At 35.8% G+C, this 21,349-nt stretch overlaps 3 protein-coding genes across 5 annotated transcripts in view; 2 read left to right on the plus strand and 1 right to left on the minus strand.

Annotated features, from left to right (window-relative positions):
* Positions 1-238, minus strand: part of LOC109830072 (serine/arginine repetitive matrix protein 5) — a 17,792-nt gene extending 17,554 nt beyond the window's left edge. The window contains 1 exon segment of the mRNA XM_020397223.1: positions 19-238. Within this exon segment, the coding sequence (XP_020252812.1) occupies positions 19-104 (86 nt within the window). The 5' untranslated portion in view covers positions 105-238.
* Positions 1,080-5,930, plus strand: LOC109829371 (putative ER lumen protein-retaining receptor C28H8.4). The gene is made up of 6 exons (XM_020396497.1): positions 1,080-1,404; positions 4,181-4,380; positions 4,742-4,882; positions 5,016-5,096; positions 5,170-5,291; positions 5,632-5,930. The coding sequence occupies exons 1-6, from the start codon at positions 1,332-1,334 to the stop codon at positions 5,669-5,671; spliced, it is 657 nt and encodes a 218-aa protein (XP_020252086.1). The 5' UTR covers positions 1,080-1,331; the 3' UTR covers positions 5,672-5,930.
* LOC109830073 (probable magnesium transporter NIPA1) lies at positions 15,550-21,343 on the plus strand. 3 transcript variants are annotated; one of them, XM_020397224.1, is made up of 9 exons: positions 15,550-15,632; positions 15,708-15,890; positions 16,560-16,616; positions 17,764-17,854; positions 17,932-18,092; positions 18,684-18,811; positions 18,885-19,022; positions 20,025-20,117; positions 20,891-21,343. In XM_020397224.1, exons 2-9 carry the CDS (start codon positions 15,764-15,766, stop codon positions 21,074-21,076), a joined length of 981 nt encoding a protein of 326 aa, XP_020252813.1. In that variant the 5' UTR covers positions 15,550-15,632; positions 15,708-15,763; the 3' UTR covers positions 21,077-21,343. The 3 variants fall into 3 exon arrangements, with proteins under 3 accessions (XP_020252813.1, XP_020252814.1, XP_020252815.1); XM_020397225.1 differs by having other exon boundaries at positions 15,569-15,632; positions 15,724-15,890; XM_020397226.1 differs by lacking the exon at positions 15,550-15,632 and having other exon boundaries at positions 15,869-15,914.

The following is a 21,349-nucleotide window of genomic DNA, read 5'->3' on the forward strand; positions in this document are numbered from 1 at the left end:
TGCTTTTTCTAAGGTTTCTCGGCCTCGTTCTTGATCTTGGCCTCCTCTGCTTGCTTCATCCATACTGGCTTCGTCGCTGACGTTGCTATTGCTCGATCCGCCATCGATTGCGACGAAACCCTAGAAATCGAGGAAGGGAGAAGGGAGACTAATCGAATCTAGGGTTTCGAGAGGGATAGAGGGGAGGATTGAGTTCCAGCACGTAATAAATTATTTATTTATTTTAATTAAATAGCTACAACTCGGAAACGGAGAAGATATTTTCTCACGCTCAACGTTTATATGGACCTGTTCATAGTTTGTTGGATTGGAAAAAGGCCGCAACACTAAATGTTATTGGGCCTCTCACGTCTTGGGCCGCGCTCAAATGCTCCCGATTTTTCTCTTTTTAACCTCTCACTTGTTTTAGAATGACCCGTTAGTACATAGCTATCGAAAAACGCTCTTTGAAGAATTCCTACGAGTTTCTCATGTCAAATTCGACTTTTTTTTTATCCTTTTGTTTGCTTAAATCGAAATTTAACCCATGCATGCTTTGTTTTTTACAGGGTTATTTCGTTCGCATCCCGAAAATTAAGTTCGGTACAAAAGAATGAGACGTGAGAATTATTATTTCATTCCTACTCATTCCTGCATACTCAACGAACCCTATATAACTACCGTGAAAAAATGACTGAGAGTATGTAAGTACGGGGAAACATTATGGTATTTAAGCGCCAATTCGCCATGCAATCACCCCCAATATTTAAAAAAAATTATATCACCTAGCTAGCTCATTGTCCTCACAGCGGGCCCAATAATACTCATGGGCTTGATTCGGTCCAAACCATCGTGTTAGGACCGACCGACCAAGAGGAAAATAGGCCCGCGAGCCCTAAACACGTTACCGTATCAAACGATAAATACCAACCTCACCGGCGAATCGCCACCCAAAAATTCGCTCCCCAACGCCGGACCCGCCTTCCGCTCACCCAAACCAAAGCGGGTTTCGCGAAAAGAGCGTCCCGTTAGATTTTACCTATACATGGAAAGTTTTAAATTCAGACAATTAAATCCCGAGCAAATCTTGTTCATTTTCTCTCCCCTGCATGCGTTTCTCTCCTCTCTCTCTCTCTCTCTCTCTCTCTCTCCTCCTGCGGTGCGGTGCGGTGCGGTGCTTCGATCGGTGAGAGATGGGGAATCGGAGGACGAAAAGAGACAGGGTGACCGCGGCTCTCGGGTGGGCCCGGAGGCAGCCGGTGAAGCGAAGGTGACGGCGGGGGCGGTGACCGCACTCTCTCGTCATCTCGGCGCTGAGGGCGTTCGTACCGAATCATGACCATTTCTACGTCATGGCCGAGGTCGTCCACGCGGCCGGGCTTGTTGTTCTCGCCTTCAAACTCACCCGAACAAATACTTGCTCAGGTGATCAATTCTTTGGGTGAAATTAATTAAACCCTCAACAGATTCCGAAATCCCACTAAACCCTCGATAAGTTTCCGAGCTTTGTAGACAAAACCCACTGGTGACGTCGGTTCACATTTAGGATCTAAATGGGTCACCGGCGCAAAACGTGGAGTGGGCCGGGACGGCCGGGGGGGCTTCTATACAGATCGCGGAAACTTATTGGGAGTTTTCTACAATTTCAATAGTTGTTGGGGCTTATTTTATAGGTAATTGGGTGTTTACTGCAAAACATTGAAAGTCTCTTGGGGTTTGATATTATCTACCCTATTAGAAATACTAGTATAGTGCACGTGCTTCGCACGAGAGCATGTTTTATTTTATGCTTTTTAATTTTTTTTCATGGCTACAAAAAATAAAATGACTAATATATATAGCAATATAAATTCTGAACAATTACAATTTTATTTAAATGAATAAATTGTATATAAATAATTGTATGATCAATTATAGTTTGGATAATTATTATAATTTATTAGAATAATTATAACATATTAAATAGTTTTTTTATCTTTTAAATAAATAATATTATACTTGGCATAATTATAATACTATTAGTAACTACATTTTAATTTAATAATTAGTTTATAATACTATAAGTAAATAATTTACTAAATTTTATAATTATTAAATTATAGTATAATTTATTAATTCAAATATACTATTAAATTATTATACTATTAATACTATTACAATTACAATAAATGCAAATTATGTTTCATACTATTATCATATTTTTGAAAGACTAATAAGATATAAGGTAACAGGTAGTCCTCCATAAGAGGTGAAACCCAAAGTTATAGGCATAAACCTAATGAATTTTTGTTATTTTTAATTTTTAAAGAATTTTAAGTTTTATGTGAGGATAAATTAGGGATAAAATTTCAAATTTTCTATTAAATAATAAAATAATAGTGTGACCGAAGTTTTTGAAAAAGTGAGAAAATATATAATTAATAAGAGGTCATATATAATTAGTGAATGATTAATTACAATTAATGATATATTTGAGAATTATCAAAGTTAAAGGGGTAAAAATGAAAATCAAACGTTTTAACACGACAATCCTCTTTTATATGTAGTATAGATTTGTAAAAAGTTTAGAGTGTTTATTATAAAGTTCATAAATTTTTAGGGATTGTTTGTGTTATTTGTAGGTTTTTAATGTGATTATAGGTTTAAAATTTTCAAGATATTTTTTACAAAATTTGAATTTTTAGGGGTGTTTTTGTAAATTTTAAAACTTACGAGATACTTTCTCTAAAGTAAAAAAAATTAAGTTTCTAGCTAGCATATGTTTTTTTAGATTTCTCACTGAATTGAAATAAGTAAATTTATAATTTTTAAGATATTTTAATAAAATTTTGAATTTGTATGGGTGCTTTTGCAATTTAAAAAACTTGAAGGATTTTTTATACAAAGTCCAAAAACTTTAGGTGCTGGCTAGCATATATTTTTTTGGATTTCTCTACGAACTAAAATAATAAAGGATTTAAATTATATCAAACATATCTCATTTATCTAATAACATGCTAAGTCTCATTATGAATAGGGTAAATCATTTAATTACCAATTTAAAGAAGATATGATAATTAGAACAGATTAGGATAACAATATAATATTTAAAAAAATTAAGGGTAATATTGATCATGGAAATATTTTCCCGAACTTGTACTTTAAAAGAGAGTATGATTCAAATGCGATGCGGACCATATATCTACCCGTGAAGTTTGATATATAGATAGATAGATCAGGACAGGAGAGTTGAACTTGATTTATATCTGAATTTGAATTCAAAAGTCAGGGATCTATCTAAAACATTTTAAAATAATAGGATAAATTTCTTAAAACACCTTAGCTTTGACCATTTTCATATATAAGCCTTGACTATATAATTCCGTAACACATCATTCGATATGACACTCTGATATTTACTACTTGTCTGTAATATTTCCCCGATACTAGCTCGCAATATGATATGGGTTTTGACCATCCATATTTCCCTAATGTTCGATATGTATTTCCCCGATACTAGCTCGCAATATGATATGGGTTTTGACCATCCATATTTCCCTAATGTTCGATATGTAAAACCTCTTTGTATTGAGAAGCAATTTTCTTTCTAACGTGAGGGAGACGAATCTATCATTGATCAATGCAAAGCTAACATTTCGAGGAAGATCCAAGCCTGAATTGAAAATGCCAAACTTGTAATTTCTAGCTCTATGTACGGCCAACCTGTTCCCTACAAAATTAGCTGCCCTATAAATGTGATGGATGACAAAAGACAGTGATAAATAATAAATTCATGACCTCTTTCTATGGGGAACGATATGGCCTTTTTGAGGGGGAGTGGAACCCAAAAACATATTAACCAAACCAAGAGAATTCACTTCAACTTCAACTTAAAAGATACTCGTAGCTTGGCACAAAACTAAACCCACATTTTATTATTTTGAAATTTTAATGTTTGGTCTTTCTATTAAGTGTCTATATACTTAGAGGGTACTAATTGTACGGTGGTTTCTTAAGAGAAATGCATGATGTTCTGACTCGATCGCTCTCCTCAATAGTCAAAAATTCAAACCACGAAAAGGTAGCTAATTAACTATAGAAACAACAAATGCTAAGCTTAATTTTATATCTAATCGTTCGAACCTTTTCAATGTCCTCCTCAACGATTTAGTTAATTTTGCTCGAAATTTGATATTGTTTTCCTTTTCTCCCCTTGATGTAGGTCTCTCACTGAAGTCTCAAGAGCTGACTGCAATATTCTTGGCAGTAAGATTATACTGCACTTGGATCATTGAACATGACATCCATCTAATCCTTGATTTTGCTACACTAATTGCAACCATTTGGGTTATATACATGATGCGATACAAACTGAATTCGAGCTACATGAAGGAATTGGATAATATGCCAAGATACTATACGGTAAAGGATTATCGTGCTTTTATTAGATTGCGATTTTTTTTAAAATACGAAAGCATCTTTATCTCATTTGTGAGATGCATATCATTCAAAAATATATTTCAGCGTTATATTCCTAGTTTAATCAGATGATGTATTGTGTTATTGTATATATACCATTATCTTTCGATATTTCAAACATTCATCTTTTGCTACATGGAGAAATTTTAACATACTAGATCTACTTCAGCCTCCAAAAATCTTTCAAATATTTAAACCATACATTATTTAGTAAAAGTTATTTAAGTAGACTTCAGATTTTGCAGTTTCATCAAATAATTGGGGTATATTATTTTAGTTCCTAATGAAAACTATTTTCTTGCAGATAGTTCCTTCCTTTGTTCTAGCCATATTTATACATCCTTTTATCCCCAAGATCTTATTCGGCAGAATGTTTTGGGGGTTCTGTGTATACCTCGAATCTGTATCGGTTCTTCCTCAACTTCGCTTGATGCAAAATGCAAAGGTTCGCCATTACTCATGTTTATTCACTCACTGACATGAACATTAACATACACAAACCTGTATAAAACAGAAATATATCATGCTATAGTTATGTCTGAAGGAGGTAATCTCTATGAATGAATCTGCTTTTGTAGATAGTTGAACCATTTACATCACACTATGTATTTGCACTCGGCATTGCACGATTCTTGGGCTTCGCACATTGGATAATTCAGGTACTAATTGTATTCTCTCCTTTGTTGCTACTATTATTATGCAATAATATCCTCACATTTTCGTGTCTCGCAGTTCATTGAAACTCGGGGAGCATTCTTATTTGCACCGGGGATGTTTTGGTTGCCTGCACACTTTATTGCAGAATTAATTCAAACATTCATTTTAGCTGATTTCTGCTATTACTATGTTAAAAGGTGACCTCTCTTTGGCAATATAACAATCTTCGCAGTAAATCCCTGATCGACAACCATTGGAGTCACATAAAATCTTCAATAAGTTTTTGCATTTTGTAGATAATCACCATGACTATGTTAGTCCGATCGCGAACGCAAAATATGGACTGACATCGTCATGGAGGTACTCGGCAAAAAACAAAAACTTATTGGGGGAGGTTTCTGCAATTCCAATAGTTAGAATTTTTTGGGGTTTACTGCAAAACGCTGAAAGTTCTAGGTAGTTTAGTGTAAACCCTTTAGTTTATGCATCAAATTGTATCACCAAGGAATTAATCCATGTGATTCAATCTTTTTGCAGCTGTATGTCAGGCCAAGCTTTGGTGATGCTCCCAGTGTGATAGTGATGCTGCCAGTGTCATGAATAGATGGTACTGGCCAAGCTAAAATGGATAGAGAGTTATGATTGTTTGGTTACTATCTTTAAACTTTAGGTGCATTGAGTTTAGTCAATGGAATTTTTATGGAAGTATTTGAATCCCTTTTTGTGACGAGGGCTGCCAAAAAAAATACATCAACCTTTTGCAGAAAATTTTATCTTATGTAACTCCCATGGATGAGAGCGTATGTTGGCTTAATTTCAATAAGTTTTTCTTTAAAGTTGCCTTCAGCATAAAATTCTGCTCAGTTCTCTGTGATGCCACTGTACTATTTCATATTAGTGAACACTGAAAGCAGTAGTAATTTTCTTTTGCTTTTGTTTTTTGTTTTGTTTTTTTTTCTGCATGTGTTGGAGGGTGAGTAGATGATGGCTCTGTATAATTGAAATAATCTGAAGACATCCGTGGATTTAGGATTAGGTATTTGATTTGGTTTAGGATTAGTTAATAGATTTAAAATTTTAGTTTGATCCTCTTATATTTATTTGAATTTAAAAAAATATTTGGAATTTGAATTTGAATTCAAAACTCAGCCAAAACTCCCAAAACAAAAGACCAAAAACACCCCAGCAACGGTAACAAAAATAGCCGTTGGAAGCAGAAAAAGTTACTGTCGGTCGACCGGAAATTTCATCGGTCGACCGGAAAATTTCATCGGTCGACCGGACCGGTCGACCGACAAACTCTCTGTCGCCCAGTGAACAAGAGAACTCAGGTTCGGTCGACCGGTTCGGTCGACCGAAAACTGACATATACAAAAACTGGTTTGCTGATTTTAAAATACTGTTTAAAAATATCAAATAAATTCCAAAAAATGTAAAACTTTGGGGAATGATTGTAAACATGATAATAAACATGCTACAACGACTGGTTATCAGAAAGGACCTCCCAAAAGAAAAATACCATCATTTTACAAGATAGTCCAAAACACGAAAATGCAAACATATGAATTTTGACACTTAGGCTAAACCATGTTTTGAAACTTTGCACAATGATTATGTAGACTTAATAAAATATGTATATGAATATTGTTAAGTCTAAAAACTAAGAATATGATATTTTCACAAATACATTAGAGAATGAAACATAGGAGTATGTATATGAAAATATATTTGTTTCATATCTAAGTAGTTAAACCAAATCACAATAATAAATATGAAATATATAATATATGTGACTACATATATATACAAGGAAACCAATAAATGTGTGTGTATATGATATTGAGCTTAACGTACTTAGCACACATAATATAACACCTAAACTAAAGTTACCCAAGCAATGATCTTGATCTTCATTGAGCTCAACTTGGTACACATGCGGATGAAGCTTGAACTTGATCTTTAACTTTGAATTGCAAGGCTTCACTCCACTATTCCGCCAACCTCCTCTTGATATGATCGTGTAGGCTTAATCCATCCAACCTCCAACAACGTTGTTTGTCTACAAAACATAGGAATGCACAAACACTAGACAAACAACATTATTAGTAAATTGTTTGTAAATCATCATCAAAACAAGAAGGCCAACAGTATCTTCACCGCCTAAGGTTCATCTTGCTCTTCGTCGAAGCAAACACCCACATGTCATGCATGCACGGTATGCTTCGGTTACTTCCTATCCATCTATCTTTCATAATTTTCTTCCTGTCATTCATACTACAGTTGAGCCAAAGTCCTTTCAAGAGGCCGTTTAATTTCTAGAGTGGCGACAAGCTATGGCCGAGGAATTTCAGACCTTTAAGCAAACACATACCTGGGATGTTGTTCCCTATCCCCCCGGCATATCTTTAGTTGGCAGTAAATGAGTTTATAAGGTTAAGTATCGTCCTGATGGCACCATTAAATACCGGAAAGCTCGTTTAGTGGCTCGAAGTTTTACTCAACAATAAGGTATTGATTATGAGGAGACATTTTCTCCTATTGCTCAGATGCCCACTATTCTTACTCTTCTTGCAGTCACTGCTACTCATCGTTAGCCGTTATACCAGATGGATGTCAAAAATGCTTTTCTCCATGGCTTTTTATCTGAGACAGTATATATGCAACCGCCTCTAGGGTCTAATATTCCTCTGGGACATGTATGTCTCCTTCGCTGTGCTATTATGGTCTCAAGCAGGCACCCCACACTTGGTTTGAGTGTTTTCGCGATGTCGTGCTCAAGGCGGGCTTTATGGAAAATCATCAAGATGTTTCTCTGTTTGTTCGCACTACATCGCGTGATAGAGTTTTATTACTCATCTATGTAGATGATATGATCATTACAAGTGATGATGTGGCTGATATACAGTACGTAAAATCTCAGTTGTAACAACAGATCCACATGAAGGGATCTTGGATCTCTTCGGTATTTTCTTGGTCTAGAAGTTTCTCAAGGCCTGCGTGGTGTACTACTGTCTCAACAGAAGTATCTCTCGGATATTTTAGATCGAACTGAGCTAACTGACGATGCAACTGTTGATACTTCACTCCAACAGAATGTCAAACTTCGCTCTACTGATGGTGAGCCTCTATCTGATCCTACTTGATATCGACATCTTGTTGGCCAGTTGGTCTATCTGTGTATCTCTCGACCAGATATCTCTCATGCTATTGGCATTGTCAGTCAATTTATTAGTGCCCCACATTCTGTACACTATGCTTCCTTATTACGGATTCTTCGGTATCTCCGGGGTACTAGCACTCGCTCTCTTATGTTTCCTGATACATCTAAGTTAGAGCTTTGTGCATATTCTGATACTGATTGGGCTGGTAATTCCACTATCAGGAAGTCTATCACAGGTTATTGTATATTTCTTGGTAATTCCCTAATTTCCCGACGGAGTAAGAAACAAGATATTGTTGTTCTTTCCAGCACCGAGGCAGAGTATCGTGCAATGTCCACAACAGCTAAAGAGATTATTCATCTTCGTTGTCTTCTCAGTGATTTCGGTATTTCTGTTTTGACTCCTACTCCTCTATACTATGATAATAAGAGTGTCATCCAGATTGCTAATAATCCAGTATTTCATGAGAGAACCAAACACATAGAGATCAATGCTCATTTTGTCCGTCAACAAGTTATCAAGGATAAGACAATTCTACTTCCTCATGTATCATCCGCCGACGAGCGTGTTTAGTCCTACATTAGTTGTGAGAACACACCTCACCCTCCTATACTTGTATAAATATATGTGCACACTCAATATTAATTCAACTCAAAAGTAAAATTTACCTAAGCCTTTCTCTCTTTTACTTTAACATTTCTTCTACCAAATAATAAATGGAGGTTCTTATAAACTTGAGAAAGAAAGCACACATGGAGATTGATGAGAATGACACAAAAGTATCCATGTGATTGAAGTTCAGACAGGTGTCTCCAAATTAACTTTGGAGGGTTAAGTATCTGTCAACAAAAATGACAGGAAAGGGTATATATGCAAAATCTAAGTTGTTTCCAAGAAATGAGAGGAACATAAATTATGGGCTCCGAATATATATATTTTTTACAATATATAATTATGAAACCAGTTGTATATCCTTATTAAATAGAGAAAGCGAGTGATAGAACCGAGAAACGTCTGTACTTTTAAAATTATAACAAAAAATGCTATATTTAAAAGGAAAAAAAAAACAAGTTTGAAGTAAAGCTCTTAAATTATCGATTTTCCAATGGGTGCCCATGGACAGTTCTTAGAAGCTTGAATTATTTAAAAAACTTCCTCCAAACATATCATATAAGGTAACCTGTAAATAATTTTTCAGAAGAAAAACTCATAAAAATCTAGGTTAAATCATGCAAAACTTGAATAGCCATAGCTAAAATCCAATTTAAAAGCACGCTCAGAGAGAAAACACTAAAAAATGACATCCATATGAAACTTCGTAAATGATTTAAAACAAGTCGGACTTTTCACATATATGTGCTCCCACTCTAGTGTATTTATGAGCTTACCCTCATAGTCTAGATATTTTTAGTTTATCCTCCAAATCTCAAACATTGATTTATTCTGCTCCTCAGTTTTCAAATAACTAATAGGCATTTGATGAAGGAAATTAACAGAGCAAGAAAGCAAATGATATGTGAGAGGAAGGATAGATAATTTATTGATCTGAAACTTTTTCTTATATAGGCTTACATAAGAAACATTATTCATAAACTGCTTGGCCAAAAAATCAGGAAATAACTAACAAATCTTCTAGCTATAACTTGCTAACAACTTCAACAACTACTAAATCTCCTTTTGATTTAAAAACTAACAGACTTTGAATCATTCTCCAACACTCCCCCTTGATTCAAAGTTGGTAATGAACAAACGAGTCCTAAGTGTTTCAAACTTTGCTCGTGGCAGAGCTTTAGTAAACAGGTCGGCCAGCTGTTCATCTGATTTGCAAAATTCCATCTTGATTTCTTCCTTTGCAACAAGTTCTCTAATGAAGTGATACTTGATTTCTATGTGCTTTGTTCTTCCATGCATAACTGGATTCTTTGTCATGGCCACAGCAGACATGTTATCACAGAAAATTTCAGTAGCTTGTAGTTGCTTTTGATTCAAATCATTAAGTAGCCTTCTCAGCCATACTGCTTGACAAGCAGTTGTTGTAGCTGCGACATATTCTGCCTCTGTTGAAGATAATGCTACAGTTGATTGCTTCTTTGAAGCCCACGTAATTGCTCCTGAACCAAGCACAAAACAATTCCCAGTTGTGCTTTTTCTATCATCCTGTGAGCCTGCCCAATCACTATCGGTATAACCTGTCAACACAAACTCATCTTTCTTCAAGTACCATATTCCAAGATTTTTAGTACCAGCTACATATCGAAGAATCCTTTTTGCTGCTCCAAAATGTTGTTTTGTTGGACTGTTCATAAACCTTGAGATTAAGCCAACTACAAAGGCTAAGTCTGGTCGAGTATGTGTGAGATAGATGAGTCTTCCCACTAGGCTTCTGTACTTTCTTGCTTCTGTCATTCCTGTGCCATCCTCAGCTGTCAACTTCTCATTCACATTCATTGGAGTTGCTGTAGGTTTACAGCTTAGCATGCCAAACTGCATTAAAAGATCAGTAGTATATTTCTGTTGTGAAAGAAATATACCATTCTTGGTTTGTTTAATTTCCAAACCAAGAAAGTAGTTGAGTCTTCCTAAATCTGTCATCTCAAACATACTCATCATGGCATTCTTAAATTCATCAATAAGCTGCATAGATGATCCTGTATAAATTATGTCGTCGACATATAAGCTAACCATAATAAAATCTTTCATACCTTGCTTCTTTATGTATAATGTTGGCTCATTTGGACTTCTCTGAAAACCATTCTGATGAAAGAACTCATCAATCTTGCTGTACCATGCTCGAGGGGCTTGCTTCAAGCCATATAATGCTTTTCGCAGTTTGTACACCTTGTTCTCTTCACCAGGAATCACGAATCCTTCTGGTTGCTGCACATACACTTCTTCTCTCAAATCTCCATTAAGAAACGCAGACTTAACATCAAACTGAAATACAGTCCATTGTAACTGAGCTGCAAGTGCAAGAATCAACCTGACTGTCTCGATTCTTGCTACAGGTGAGAATGTTTCTTCAAAGTCAACTCCAGGTTCTTGAGCAAATCCACGAGCCACCAATCTGGCTTTGTGCTTCTGTATGCTCCCATCAGAATGATATTTGGTCTTGAATATCCACTTCAAACTAATGGCCTTCTTTCCTTCTGGTAAATCTGTAAGTTTCCAGGTCTCATTCCTTTCAATTGCTGATAATTCTTCTTTCATTGCCTTCTTCCACACTTCACTTTCCATTGCAGATTCTACACATCCTGGATCTTTAGCAAACATTGCAAATGTACAAACATCAGTATCATCTTCTCCTTCAATCTGAAACTTGCGTCGAGGAATTAGGCCACGCTGACTCCTACGCAACTGAGGAGTCTCCTCCTCATTTTGAATCTCATTTTGTGAAGTCTGTGAGCTACTACTGCTAGCTACTGGATCACACTCAACTTCTTCATCCCTTGTTTTCTCCTGTTCTTCATGAGATGGTATGTTCAGGATGGGAGTTTGCTTTGCACCAGTTTCTTCAAAATTCAGTTTTTCATCAAACTGAACATCTCGACTAACAACAATTTGCTTCTTCTCTGGGTCAAACAACCTGTATGCCTTTGAATTGGAGCAGTAACCAACAAAAATATACTTCTTTGTCTTTGAGTCAAGTTTATGTCTATGAGAAGTCACTAAAGCATAGCACAAAGAACCAAAAATTCGAAGATGACTCACAGATGGTTTAAATTCATACCAGGCTTCAAAGGGTGTCTTGTTCCACACTGCTTTTGTAGGAGAAATGTTGATCAGATAGACTGCAGTAGCAACAGCTTCTGCCCAAAATTCATCTGAGAGATTCTTTGCTTTTATCATGGAACGGGCCATTTCAACCACAGTCCTATTTTTACGCTCAGCTATGCCATTCTGTTCCGGGGTATAGGGAGCTGTAAGATCCCTCTTGATTCCTTGCTCTTCACAAAACTTGTTAAACTCTGTGGAACGAAATTCTCCTCCTCTGTCAGTTCTCAACACCTTCAGTTTCTTACCACTTTGCTTCTCTACGAGTGCCTTAAATTTCTTAAAACACTCGAGTGCTTCAGACTTGTGGATGAGAAAATATACCCAACACATTCTTGAGAAGTCATCAATAAAGAGCAAAAAATACTTACTACCAGCATGTGATTCTGCCCTCATAGGACCACAAATGTCTGCATGTAGTAGTGCAAGCTTCTCCTCTGCTCTCTTTGATTGTCCTACAGGAAAAGACCTTCTTGTTTGCTTTCCTAGAGCACAACCATTGCACACATGGTCCAATCCCTTGATTGTAGGTAAACCCTTTACCATTCCTTTGCTTGCAAGTAGTTGTAAACCCTTGACATTAAGATGGCCATAACGCTGATGCCACACTTCAGAGTCATCAAATCTGCTGCACATCATTCCATGAATTTCTTTGTAGAAGAAATTTATGGGAAACATCTTGTTTTTACTCATCTTGGTCTGTAACAACACTTCACCTGTTTTTTTCTTAACAGTGCAAGCATTTTTCTCAAACATGACAGAATAACCAGAATCAACTAGTTGCCCTACGCTTATCAGATTATGAGCCAAACCTGGTGCATAGTGAACATTCTGAATCATCTTTTCTTTCCCATCAATGTTGACAGCAACAGTTCCTTTTCCTTCGATTTGAACCTGCTTGTCATCTCCCAATCTGACCTGGGATTTTTGTGTCTCATCTAGCTCCTTGAACTTTAACTTATCACCTGTCAAGTGATTTGAACACGCACTATCAAGATACCAAGTTTCTTTAGAGGTAGCTTGGGGACTTACATCAGTCATAAACAGGTAATCTTCTTCTTCTTCTTCTTCTTCTGCATATTGAACTTGCTTGTCTTTGCTCCAACAGTCACTTTCTTTATGTCCAAACTTCTTGCAGTAAGTGCACTGGATTGTACTCATTCTTCCACGTCCTCTTCCTCTAAATGCTCCTCTACCTCTGCCTCTGTTTGATGTGAACCTTGCTTGCTCCCCCTGAACTTGAAAAGCTTGCTCTTCTTCCTTGGCTATATTTCTATTGATTCTGGTCTCATGTGTTTGCAAAGATCCCATGAGTTCATCAACAGAATAGGTGGAGAGATCTTTAGATTCCTCTATGGCTGCAACCACATGATCAAACTTGGGAGACAGGCTCCTCAAAATCTTTGCAACAACAATCTCATCAGGCACTTTATCACCATATGCTCTCATTTGGCTAACAACAGATGAAATTCGACTAAGATATTCTTGTATTGTCTCATTATTTTTCATAATTGCTGTTTCAAGATCTCTTCTAAGAAATTGTAATTTCACTGTGATTACCTTGGCAGAACCTTGGTACTCAGTCTTGAGAGTGTCCCATGCCTCCTTTGCTGAGGTTGCTGCTGCAATCCTTGAGAATATAGAATCATCTAGTGCTTGTTGAATAAAGAACAAGGCCTTTGCATCTTTCTTAAGAGTCTCCTTGTTGCCTGTCTCTTCTGAGCTTGTTCCAGTGATCCCATTTTCAACAAGATCCCATAGATCTTGTGATTTAAAGAGAGTCTTCATCTTTACACTCCAGAATTCATAGGAATCACCTTTGAAAATGGGAATTTGAGGTTGAGAAACATTTACCGCAGAACCATTTGATGTCATCTTGCTGCTGGAATGAACGCCGAAGCCTAGGTTGCAACCTGGCTCTGATACCAAAATGAAGAAAATTAACAGAGCAAGAAAGCAAATGATATGTGAGAGGAAGGATAGATAATTTATTGATCTGAAACTTTTTCTTATATAGGCTTACATAAGAAACATTATTCATAAACTGCTTGGCCAAAAAATCAGGAAATAACTAACAAATCTTCTAGCTATAACTTGCTAACAACTTCAACAACTACTAAATCTCCTTTTGATTTAAAAACTAACAGACTTTGAATCATTCTCCAACATTTGACTAGAAATTTGGTTTTTCAGTTTTTGAATATGTTGAATCTCGTCAAGGACTTAATTTTGGAACAAAGAGAGGATAAAAGAATTTGGTTATGGGAGGCAAATGATATTTTCTCTGTTAAATCTTTCTATCAATTTCTTATTGATGGAGGTTTAAGATTTGATTGTGCAAATATTTGGAAACTTTCCATTTCTTTAAAAGTAAAATTTATGGTTTGGTTGGCTTTAAGACAAAGCTTAAATACAAAAAGATATTTTGGATAAAAAAAGAATTCATTTAGAGATGACTTGTTGTTTGTTCTCTAAATCAAAAGAGAGTCGTACACATTTGTTTGTTAAATGTGAGTTTGTATACTCACTTTGGAGATCTATTCAGTTCAAATTAAAAATTAGGATTTTTTTTTAAAAATAAAGTCCCTAAAGGAAGTTTGGATTAATTGGGTTGTTGGGGGAATGATGATTACAAAATGGAAAAAGATGTTATTATTTGTGCTCTTATTTGGTGCATATGGCAGGAGCGTAACGATAGTCTCTTTTCTAACAAGAAGAAGAGGTCTCTAGAGATTTTGAGTAAGATTTTAACTTTTTCAACATTTTGGCTAGGTTCTAAAAATATCACTGCTAGAGCGGCCATGTTGCAAGAGAGAAAAAGAAAGAGAAATGAGAGTTTGGGAGGCTTACAAGCTGCTGGAGCTGCAGGAAGTGAGAACAGGAAGAATTCGGTGAATCAGCTGGATGATCTTCGGCTGTAGTGTTCTAGTTGATATTTTGATGTTAAAAACTCTTGCTGAGTATGATACTTACTGCTATTTTAGTTTAGTAGTAGTAATTAAGTGTTTTGGGAGACCTAATACTTAGTGCAAAAGTGTTTTTTTATTTGTTTTGTAATTTTAGTTGGATCTGTGTGCACATCTTGGGTTGGGGATGTGCACATTATATGTAACAACCAGTTTATTAATTTAGCTGGCTGGATTACTGGTATGTAATCCATCATTTTTCTCAAAATTTTCAAATAACTAATATATATAATTAATTTTACTAATTTATAGTTAGATTTAAGCCAATCACCAATATCTTTCCTCCTCTCTCAATCAAATTAAAAATTAATGAAATTAATTAAATTCATCAGGGATATACCAGTGGTTTGAAAATTGAAGGGATAACTTATTTAGGAAGGAAGAAAAAAACAATATTGTAGATTTGAAGGGTAAACTAGCACAGAGGGTTGAATTTGAAAATATAATGGCCCTGGGGGTATATATGAAAAAACCCAAATAAGTAATTCCTGAACGCGGTTCTCGGCCCAAATATTAATATTGTGGTATATAAAGCTATGGACTCCTGTGTAACAGAATGCTCTCCCTCTCTCTCTCTCTCTCTCTCTCTCAAGCTCCCATGCTCCCCAAACTACCCATTATAGCAATCTCACTAACAAAGGTACAATTTTGCAAAATAACGCCCTACTTCTATTTTTGGTATCTTATCTCGTTTCCTTTATTTTTGTATTGTTAGGTTTTAATTTTTCCAGGGAGAAAAAGGGTTTTTTTTTGGAGAATTCTTGAGCAGCGATGGGGATGTCTGTAGATAATATTCGTGGGTTATTGTTGGCTCTTTCATCGAGCGTCTTCATTGGCTCCAGTTTTATCATCAAGAAGAAAGGATTGAAGAAAGCAGGGGTTTTGGGGGTCAGAGCAGGTTTAATTCTTTCAATTTCATAAGGTTAAAGTTTTTTTTTTTTTTGGATTTTTGGGGGTTTACTCATCTGGGTATTTTTTTGTTTTTGTTTCTGGTTATGTCAGCTCAGATTTTTTTTGGGGTTTTTTCCATCTTGGTTATATAAAATTGTGAGGAGAAATGGCTGGAAAATTTACGATTTTGGCGTTTACTTTGTTCTTTCTCTTGGGACTTTCAATCTGGGTATTGTTTATTTCATCATGAAACAATGTATTTTTGTTCCCATGGAATTATTTTTTGATTATTGTTCCTTTTAGTTTCATTTCTCTTTCTCTTTCACTTTCACCTAAGGGATTGCTTTACGTGCTTTCATCTCCTTTCTGTCCTGTCAATTTCCCTTTAACCCAAGAAACCTTTCGGCTTTCTTTGGTTGATGGAAAGTAGTGGAAAAGAAAAGAAGTTAAGAAGATAGAAAAGAAGAAGAAGAAGAAAAACCCCAAAACAATTCTTCACTTTTCATCTCTCTATCATATGGAAGGAAAATATTTATTAATCAATATACGTTTAGCTCATACCATTGGTGTCAAACACAATGTGCAGATTTTGCTATTAAGATATACAAGACATTTCGGGGATTTGTACCGTACCTATTGTGTTTTGAATTATGATTTCCTAATCTATTTGCTACAGGGTCTGGAGGATTCTCATACTTATATGAACCTTTGTGGTGGGCTGGAATGATCACAAGTAAGTGCAAGGCACTAAGATCAAATTCTCTAGTTGCTAGTTGAGGATTTACAATGTTGTTGAACACAATTTTCTTGCTGATTACTTTGGATAGATGCCTGTGCTGTTTTAGTTGAGGTCTCACTAAGGGGGATATAATATGTTGATGTATCGAATATTTTAGTTAAAGTTTTACCGAAAGAAGGAAGAATGATAGAAACAGGCGATATTGACTTCAGTGAGGCCTTGTTGACGATTGGATTACGATTGATCTTTTTTTGAGTAAAACAAATAGTGTTTCTATTTTAGTCACCTTGTGTTTGGATGGTTACATCTGTTTGTTTTATTAGCATTACTAATTCGTAGAGGAATACACTAAATGTACGACTGCTCACATATGAGTAAATAGAATATAATCCAATATTAAAAGAATATACCCATATCAAATAACATGCTATTTTAGTTGAGCTTTCCTCATGTTTGTCCTGATTTGTACTGGTCTGTCAAAACAAGAAAAGATTGTTATAGCTAGAAGCCAACTCTTAAAGCTTAGAATTGTTTGCGTCATCAAATGGCATGGTCATTTTATTTTTATGAATGTCATGTTTGTAAGCTCTTGTTTTGTTCTTTTCTTTTCCTTCTTTTTCATTTATCATTTTAGACTTCGTACAAGGATTACACTGTTATGCTTATTATCTAATATTCAAGGATAAAAGAGACGTCAAAGGGAGTGGGAAGAACAACTAAAATCTCCGGATTCCAATTTGATTTGCTTCTTTGGATATGTCACTGATCACTTTCTATTTAATTAGTAGATGAACGTCAAAACATATTTATTTTGTTTGATGACCTTCAACACAAAGTAAATGTTTAAGCTAGTAAATCCTAACTATTTGATAATTATTCAAACAACTTCCAACTATACTAGCAAAAAGAATTCCGTGCAAGGAAGAGTATCTTCCGGGCTGTTCAAACTTGTATTCATTTGTATATGTTATTTTCTAGATTAAACGACACAAGGATGTTACTATCACCTAACTTCTTGCAAAAGTTTTTTGCATCCTCATATATAATATTTTTGTGACCTAATCAGTTATCGTAATTCAATTTCTTATGTTCTTCTTAAGCATTTCTAGCTAAGACATTTTGACTCTATAATCTTTCCCAGTGATTGTCGGTGAGGTAGCTAATTTTGCTGCATATGCATTTGCTCCAGCGATTCTTGTAACTCCACTTGGAGCTCTTAGTATTATTGTGAGGTATGTTACTATTTGACACATCTCATCAGCGAAAATGCCTTTTACAATCTTTATACTGAAATGTTTCTTTATTGCAGCTCAGTGCTAGCACATTTTTGTTTGAATGAAAAACTGCATGTATTTGGTATTCTCGGCTGCATTCTTTGTGTGGTGGGTTCTACAAGCATTGTATTGCATGCACCAAAAGAGAGAGCTATTGAATCTGTGAAGCAAATATGGTACCTTGCTATTGAACCAGGTAGTTTGAACATATGATAGTCTCATATTAGCACTTTGCTTATATGCCCTGTTGTTCGCCTAATCTTTTGTCAATTATAGTGGTTACTGGCACAAAGACCCCTTTTAATATTGCTGTTTTGCATTTACAACCCATGTGTTTCATTGTCGCATATAGACTCCGTTAGGTTAAATTATTTTTGACTTCTTTTCCCTTGGTAAAATTTTGGCAAAGATTTTTCCCCTGGTTGAAATTAGTTAGCCTAGCTGACGGTAAAAGAGTCAAAAAATTTAACCTAGGGGTTGATCTGCGACAATGAAACTACAGGGCAGTAAGTGCAAAACAACAATACTATAGGGGGCTATGTGCAATAAACCCCAATTATAATGATAGTGTTCCCATTTCAAGCATATCCTTAGATCGAATATCATTATTACTAATGATGGTGTTCCAATTTCAAGCATATCCTTAGATCGAATATCATTATTACCAATGCATTCAAACATGGTGCATATTGTTATCTTTAGATTCCTATTTCCGTACGCTTGTTGCATTTTGCATGCATTTTCTTGTCATTTCAATTTTTAGAATTACTAACCTCTGCTCCTACAGGTTTCATTGTTTATTCTTGTGTGGTTGTTCTTTTGGTTATCATTCTCATTTTCCGCTACGTGCCACGATATGGTCAGACTCATATGCTTGTGTACATTGGAATTTGCTCACTGATGGGCTCTATAACGGTATTGCTTCTAAAATTTCATGATCTTATCCATTCAAAGTTTACCTCTTTTCACTCGGTGGTTTTTTGAACAGGTTATGAGTGTGAAAGCATTGGGGATTGCCTTAAAGTTATCATTTGAAGGATCAAATCAATTTAAATATGTCCAGACTTGGTTTTTCAGCTTTGTCGTAGTTATCTGTTGCCTCACTCAGATGAACTACTTAAACAAGGTAACTATAAATTTTTAAAGCCACAACTTCAAAACTTGTAATTTTATTTGAATTATTCAGAAGGTTTACATAAATGCGCTTCACAATCAATTCCTTACATCCCATTTGTTAAGGGCATTGTTTTTGCAATTATATAAAATGTTTGTTTTGGGATGTAAGTTTGCTACTTGCTTTGTATTAGTAGATCATATTTCATCCGCTAGATGCATCTCAAAGCACTTTGTACAAGTATTGTATTTGCAGGCCCTACCTCTCAAACTAAGCTGGCTAAAAGATGAAAGCAATTATTATTCCCCTATAATCTTTCTGTTCGACTAATTTAACATTAATGGGAGTCCTAATTAACTTCAAATTGCCTGTTTCTATTTACCTAATAAACATTATAATACTCTGCCTCTAAAGCAGACAGAACAGTTGTCAGCTCAGCTGTAGAATCGCCTTCTTATAAATGACAGAACCAAGAGTGGAAACATGATGTGTCAGAAGTCTGTGGACCAAACTGCCCATAAAATCTGAATCAAAATAAGCCAAAATTCTGCAAACAGAATCTATTTTCCTCGTAAATCATAAACCAATAGCAGCAAATACTCTCCAAGTATCTAGAAAAACCATTTCACTACCTGCCAATGAATCTTTCCTGGTTTATATTCATATGCCGGCTCACAACACTGGCTGCAGGTGGAATATCTGGAGCAATTAGTAATCAGTCATTAATCAGATGCTTCAAAATGATGAAAAAAACAATAGATATATTCCTTCCAGTCAGATCTCCACCTATTCGATTGCACGTGTAAGCAAATATTATTGCCAAGGTGAAATCTTTTATCCAAAATAAATGACATGCAACAGATCGATTATCCATACATGTCAACTTTCTCAAGGATGGCATATCACCACAAAGTTCTAATACAATACTCTAGTTTCACTAGTTCATTGAAGTACATAGTTTATAAATCATCCCCTCTGTTGTTACTTACTCCAAATTTTGCTTCAACCATGCAGGCATTGGATACCTTTAATACTGCTGTGATATCTCCTGTTTATTACGTGATGTTCACTTCCTTCACCATCTTTGCGAGCGTTATCATGTTTAAGGTGATGCAGGATATTCCACTTTATTCTCTTAAAGGCTATAAAGGCTTTGTTAATTTAGAGTGCCATCAGAAGTTTATTGTTCTTTGATGCGTATCAAGTAAAGCTTGCTCATCTACTCCTGTAGATTCTCTCACACCTTTCATATTATGACTAAGGGGGTGTTTGGAACCGGAAAGTACATGGAAAATGACAAGGGAAAAGAAATGCTTTCTCAAGAAAATATTTTGACTTTTGATTTGTTGCGAATTTTTTTAGAGCAAAATACGCCTCTGGCGCACATAACAACTACACCAACAATCGCTACTGGCGCACATGAGAATCGAACCCAGGCTCCTCCACGGGGAGCGACACGGCTTTGCCATGTGACCTAGGAAAATACGGCTTTTGCATATATATCATTTCAAATATTTTGTTGCAAATCTTGGATGATAGAAAGTGAAAATATGGAAAATTAAGGTGGCAGTTGAGGTGACATCCACTTCTTAATAGTGTTTTTTAGTTGCTATGAGAATGGATACTGGAACATTAAGGTGGAGAGAATAAAATTTAATTTCTCTTTCTTCTCAGTTCACTTTCCGGCCACTTTCTCAAAAACTTTGAGAATGTAAAGGAGGGGGGAGAAACTGATATGAGATTCCACTTTCCATTCACTTCTCAACAACTTCATATGCTTACCATTTACTTTCTGGTGGCCAAACACGCCCAAAAGTCATATCTGCATCTAATCCAACTATCCATGGATCATGCGTTGACAAATGTGCTTCAATATCCAGGACTGGGCCTCGCAAAATGCCACACAGATAGTGTCGGAGTTGTGTGGATTTGTTACAATTCTTTCCGGGACTTTCCTTCTTCACAAGACAAAGGATATGGGCAACACTGTGACAGGAGAACCAACTGTTCTGAACGAAACAGAAATGATAGTGACAACAGAACCAACTGTTCTCCCAAAACGGTGATTATATCGTTCTCGAGTTTCTGCAGTCGATCAAACAGCCTTCCTGAAAACTTGTCAAAGCATATAATTTTGGTGATAGAAGCTGATGTAGAAAATACTAGAGGGGAAAAGAGTGTTGTTACACTTGAAATGATAGTGACATTCATATAAAGAATAGTCACGGACAGAGATTTTTTTTCTGGCAGAGAGAGTTCCGACGTTAGGAAACTCGATGTTCATAGTTGAGAAGTGTACAAAAAGCATGTTGATTACAGTCCATAGATCAAAATGAGGA

Source organism: Asparagus officinalis, chromosome 2, assembly GCF_001876935.1.
Source record: "Asparagus officinalis chromosome 2, Aspof.V1, whole genome shotgun sequence".
In the NCBI taxonomy this organism is placed as follows: domain Eukaryota; kingdom Viridiplantae; phylum Streptophyta; class Magnoliopsida; order Asparagales; family Asparagaceae; genus Asparagus; species Asparagus officinalis.

Bases quoted from the DNA above. Each gene is read 5' to 3' on its own strand.
- LOC109829371 (XM_020396497.1), top strand. From the start codon at position 1,332: ATGGCCGAGGTCGTCCACGCGGCCGGGCTTGTTGTTCTCGCCTTCAAA. The intron at 4,883-5,015 runs GTTCGCCATTAC...CTGCTTTTGTAG, and splicing joins GCTTGATGCAAAATGCAAAG to ATAGTTGAACCATTTACATC. The intron at 5,292-5,631 runs GTGACCTCTCTT...ATCTTTTTGCAG, and splicing joins TGCTATTACTATGTTAAAAG to CTGTATGTCAGGCCAAGCTT.
- LOC109830073 (XM_020397224.1), top strand. From the start codon at position 15,764: ATGGGGATGTCTGTAGATAATATTCGTGGGTTATTGTTGGCTCTTTCA. The intron at 17,855-17,931 runs GTATGTTACTAT...TCTTTATTGCAG, and splicing joins GCTCTTAGTATTATTGTGAG to CTCAGTGCTAGCACATTTTT. The intron at 19,023-20,024 runs GTAACTATAAAT...TCAACCATGCAG, and splicing joins AGATGAACTACTTAAACAAG to GCATTGGATACCTTTAATAC.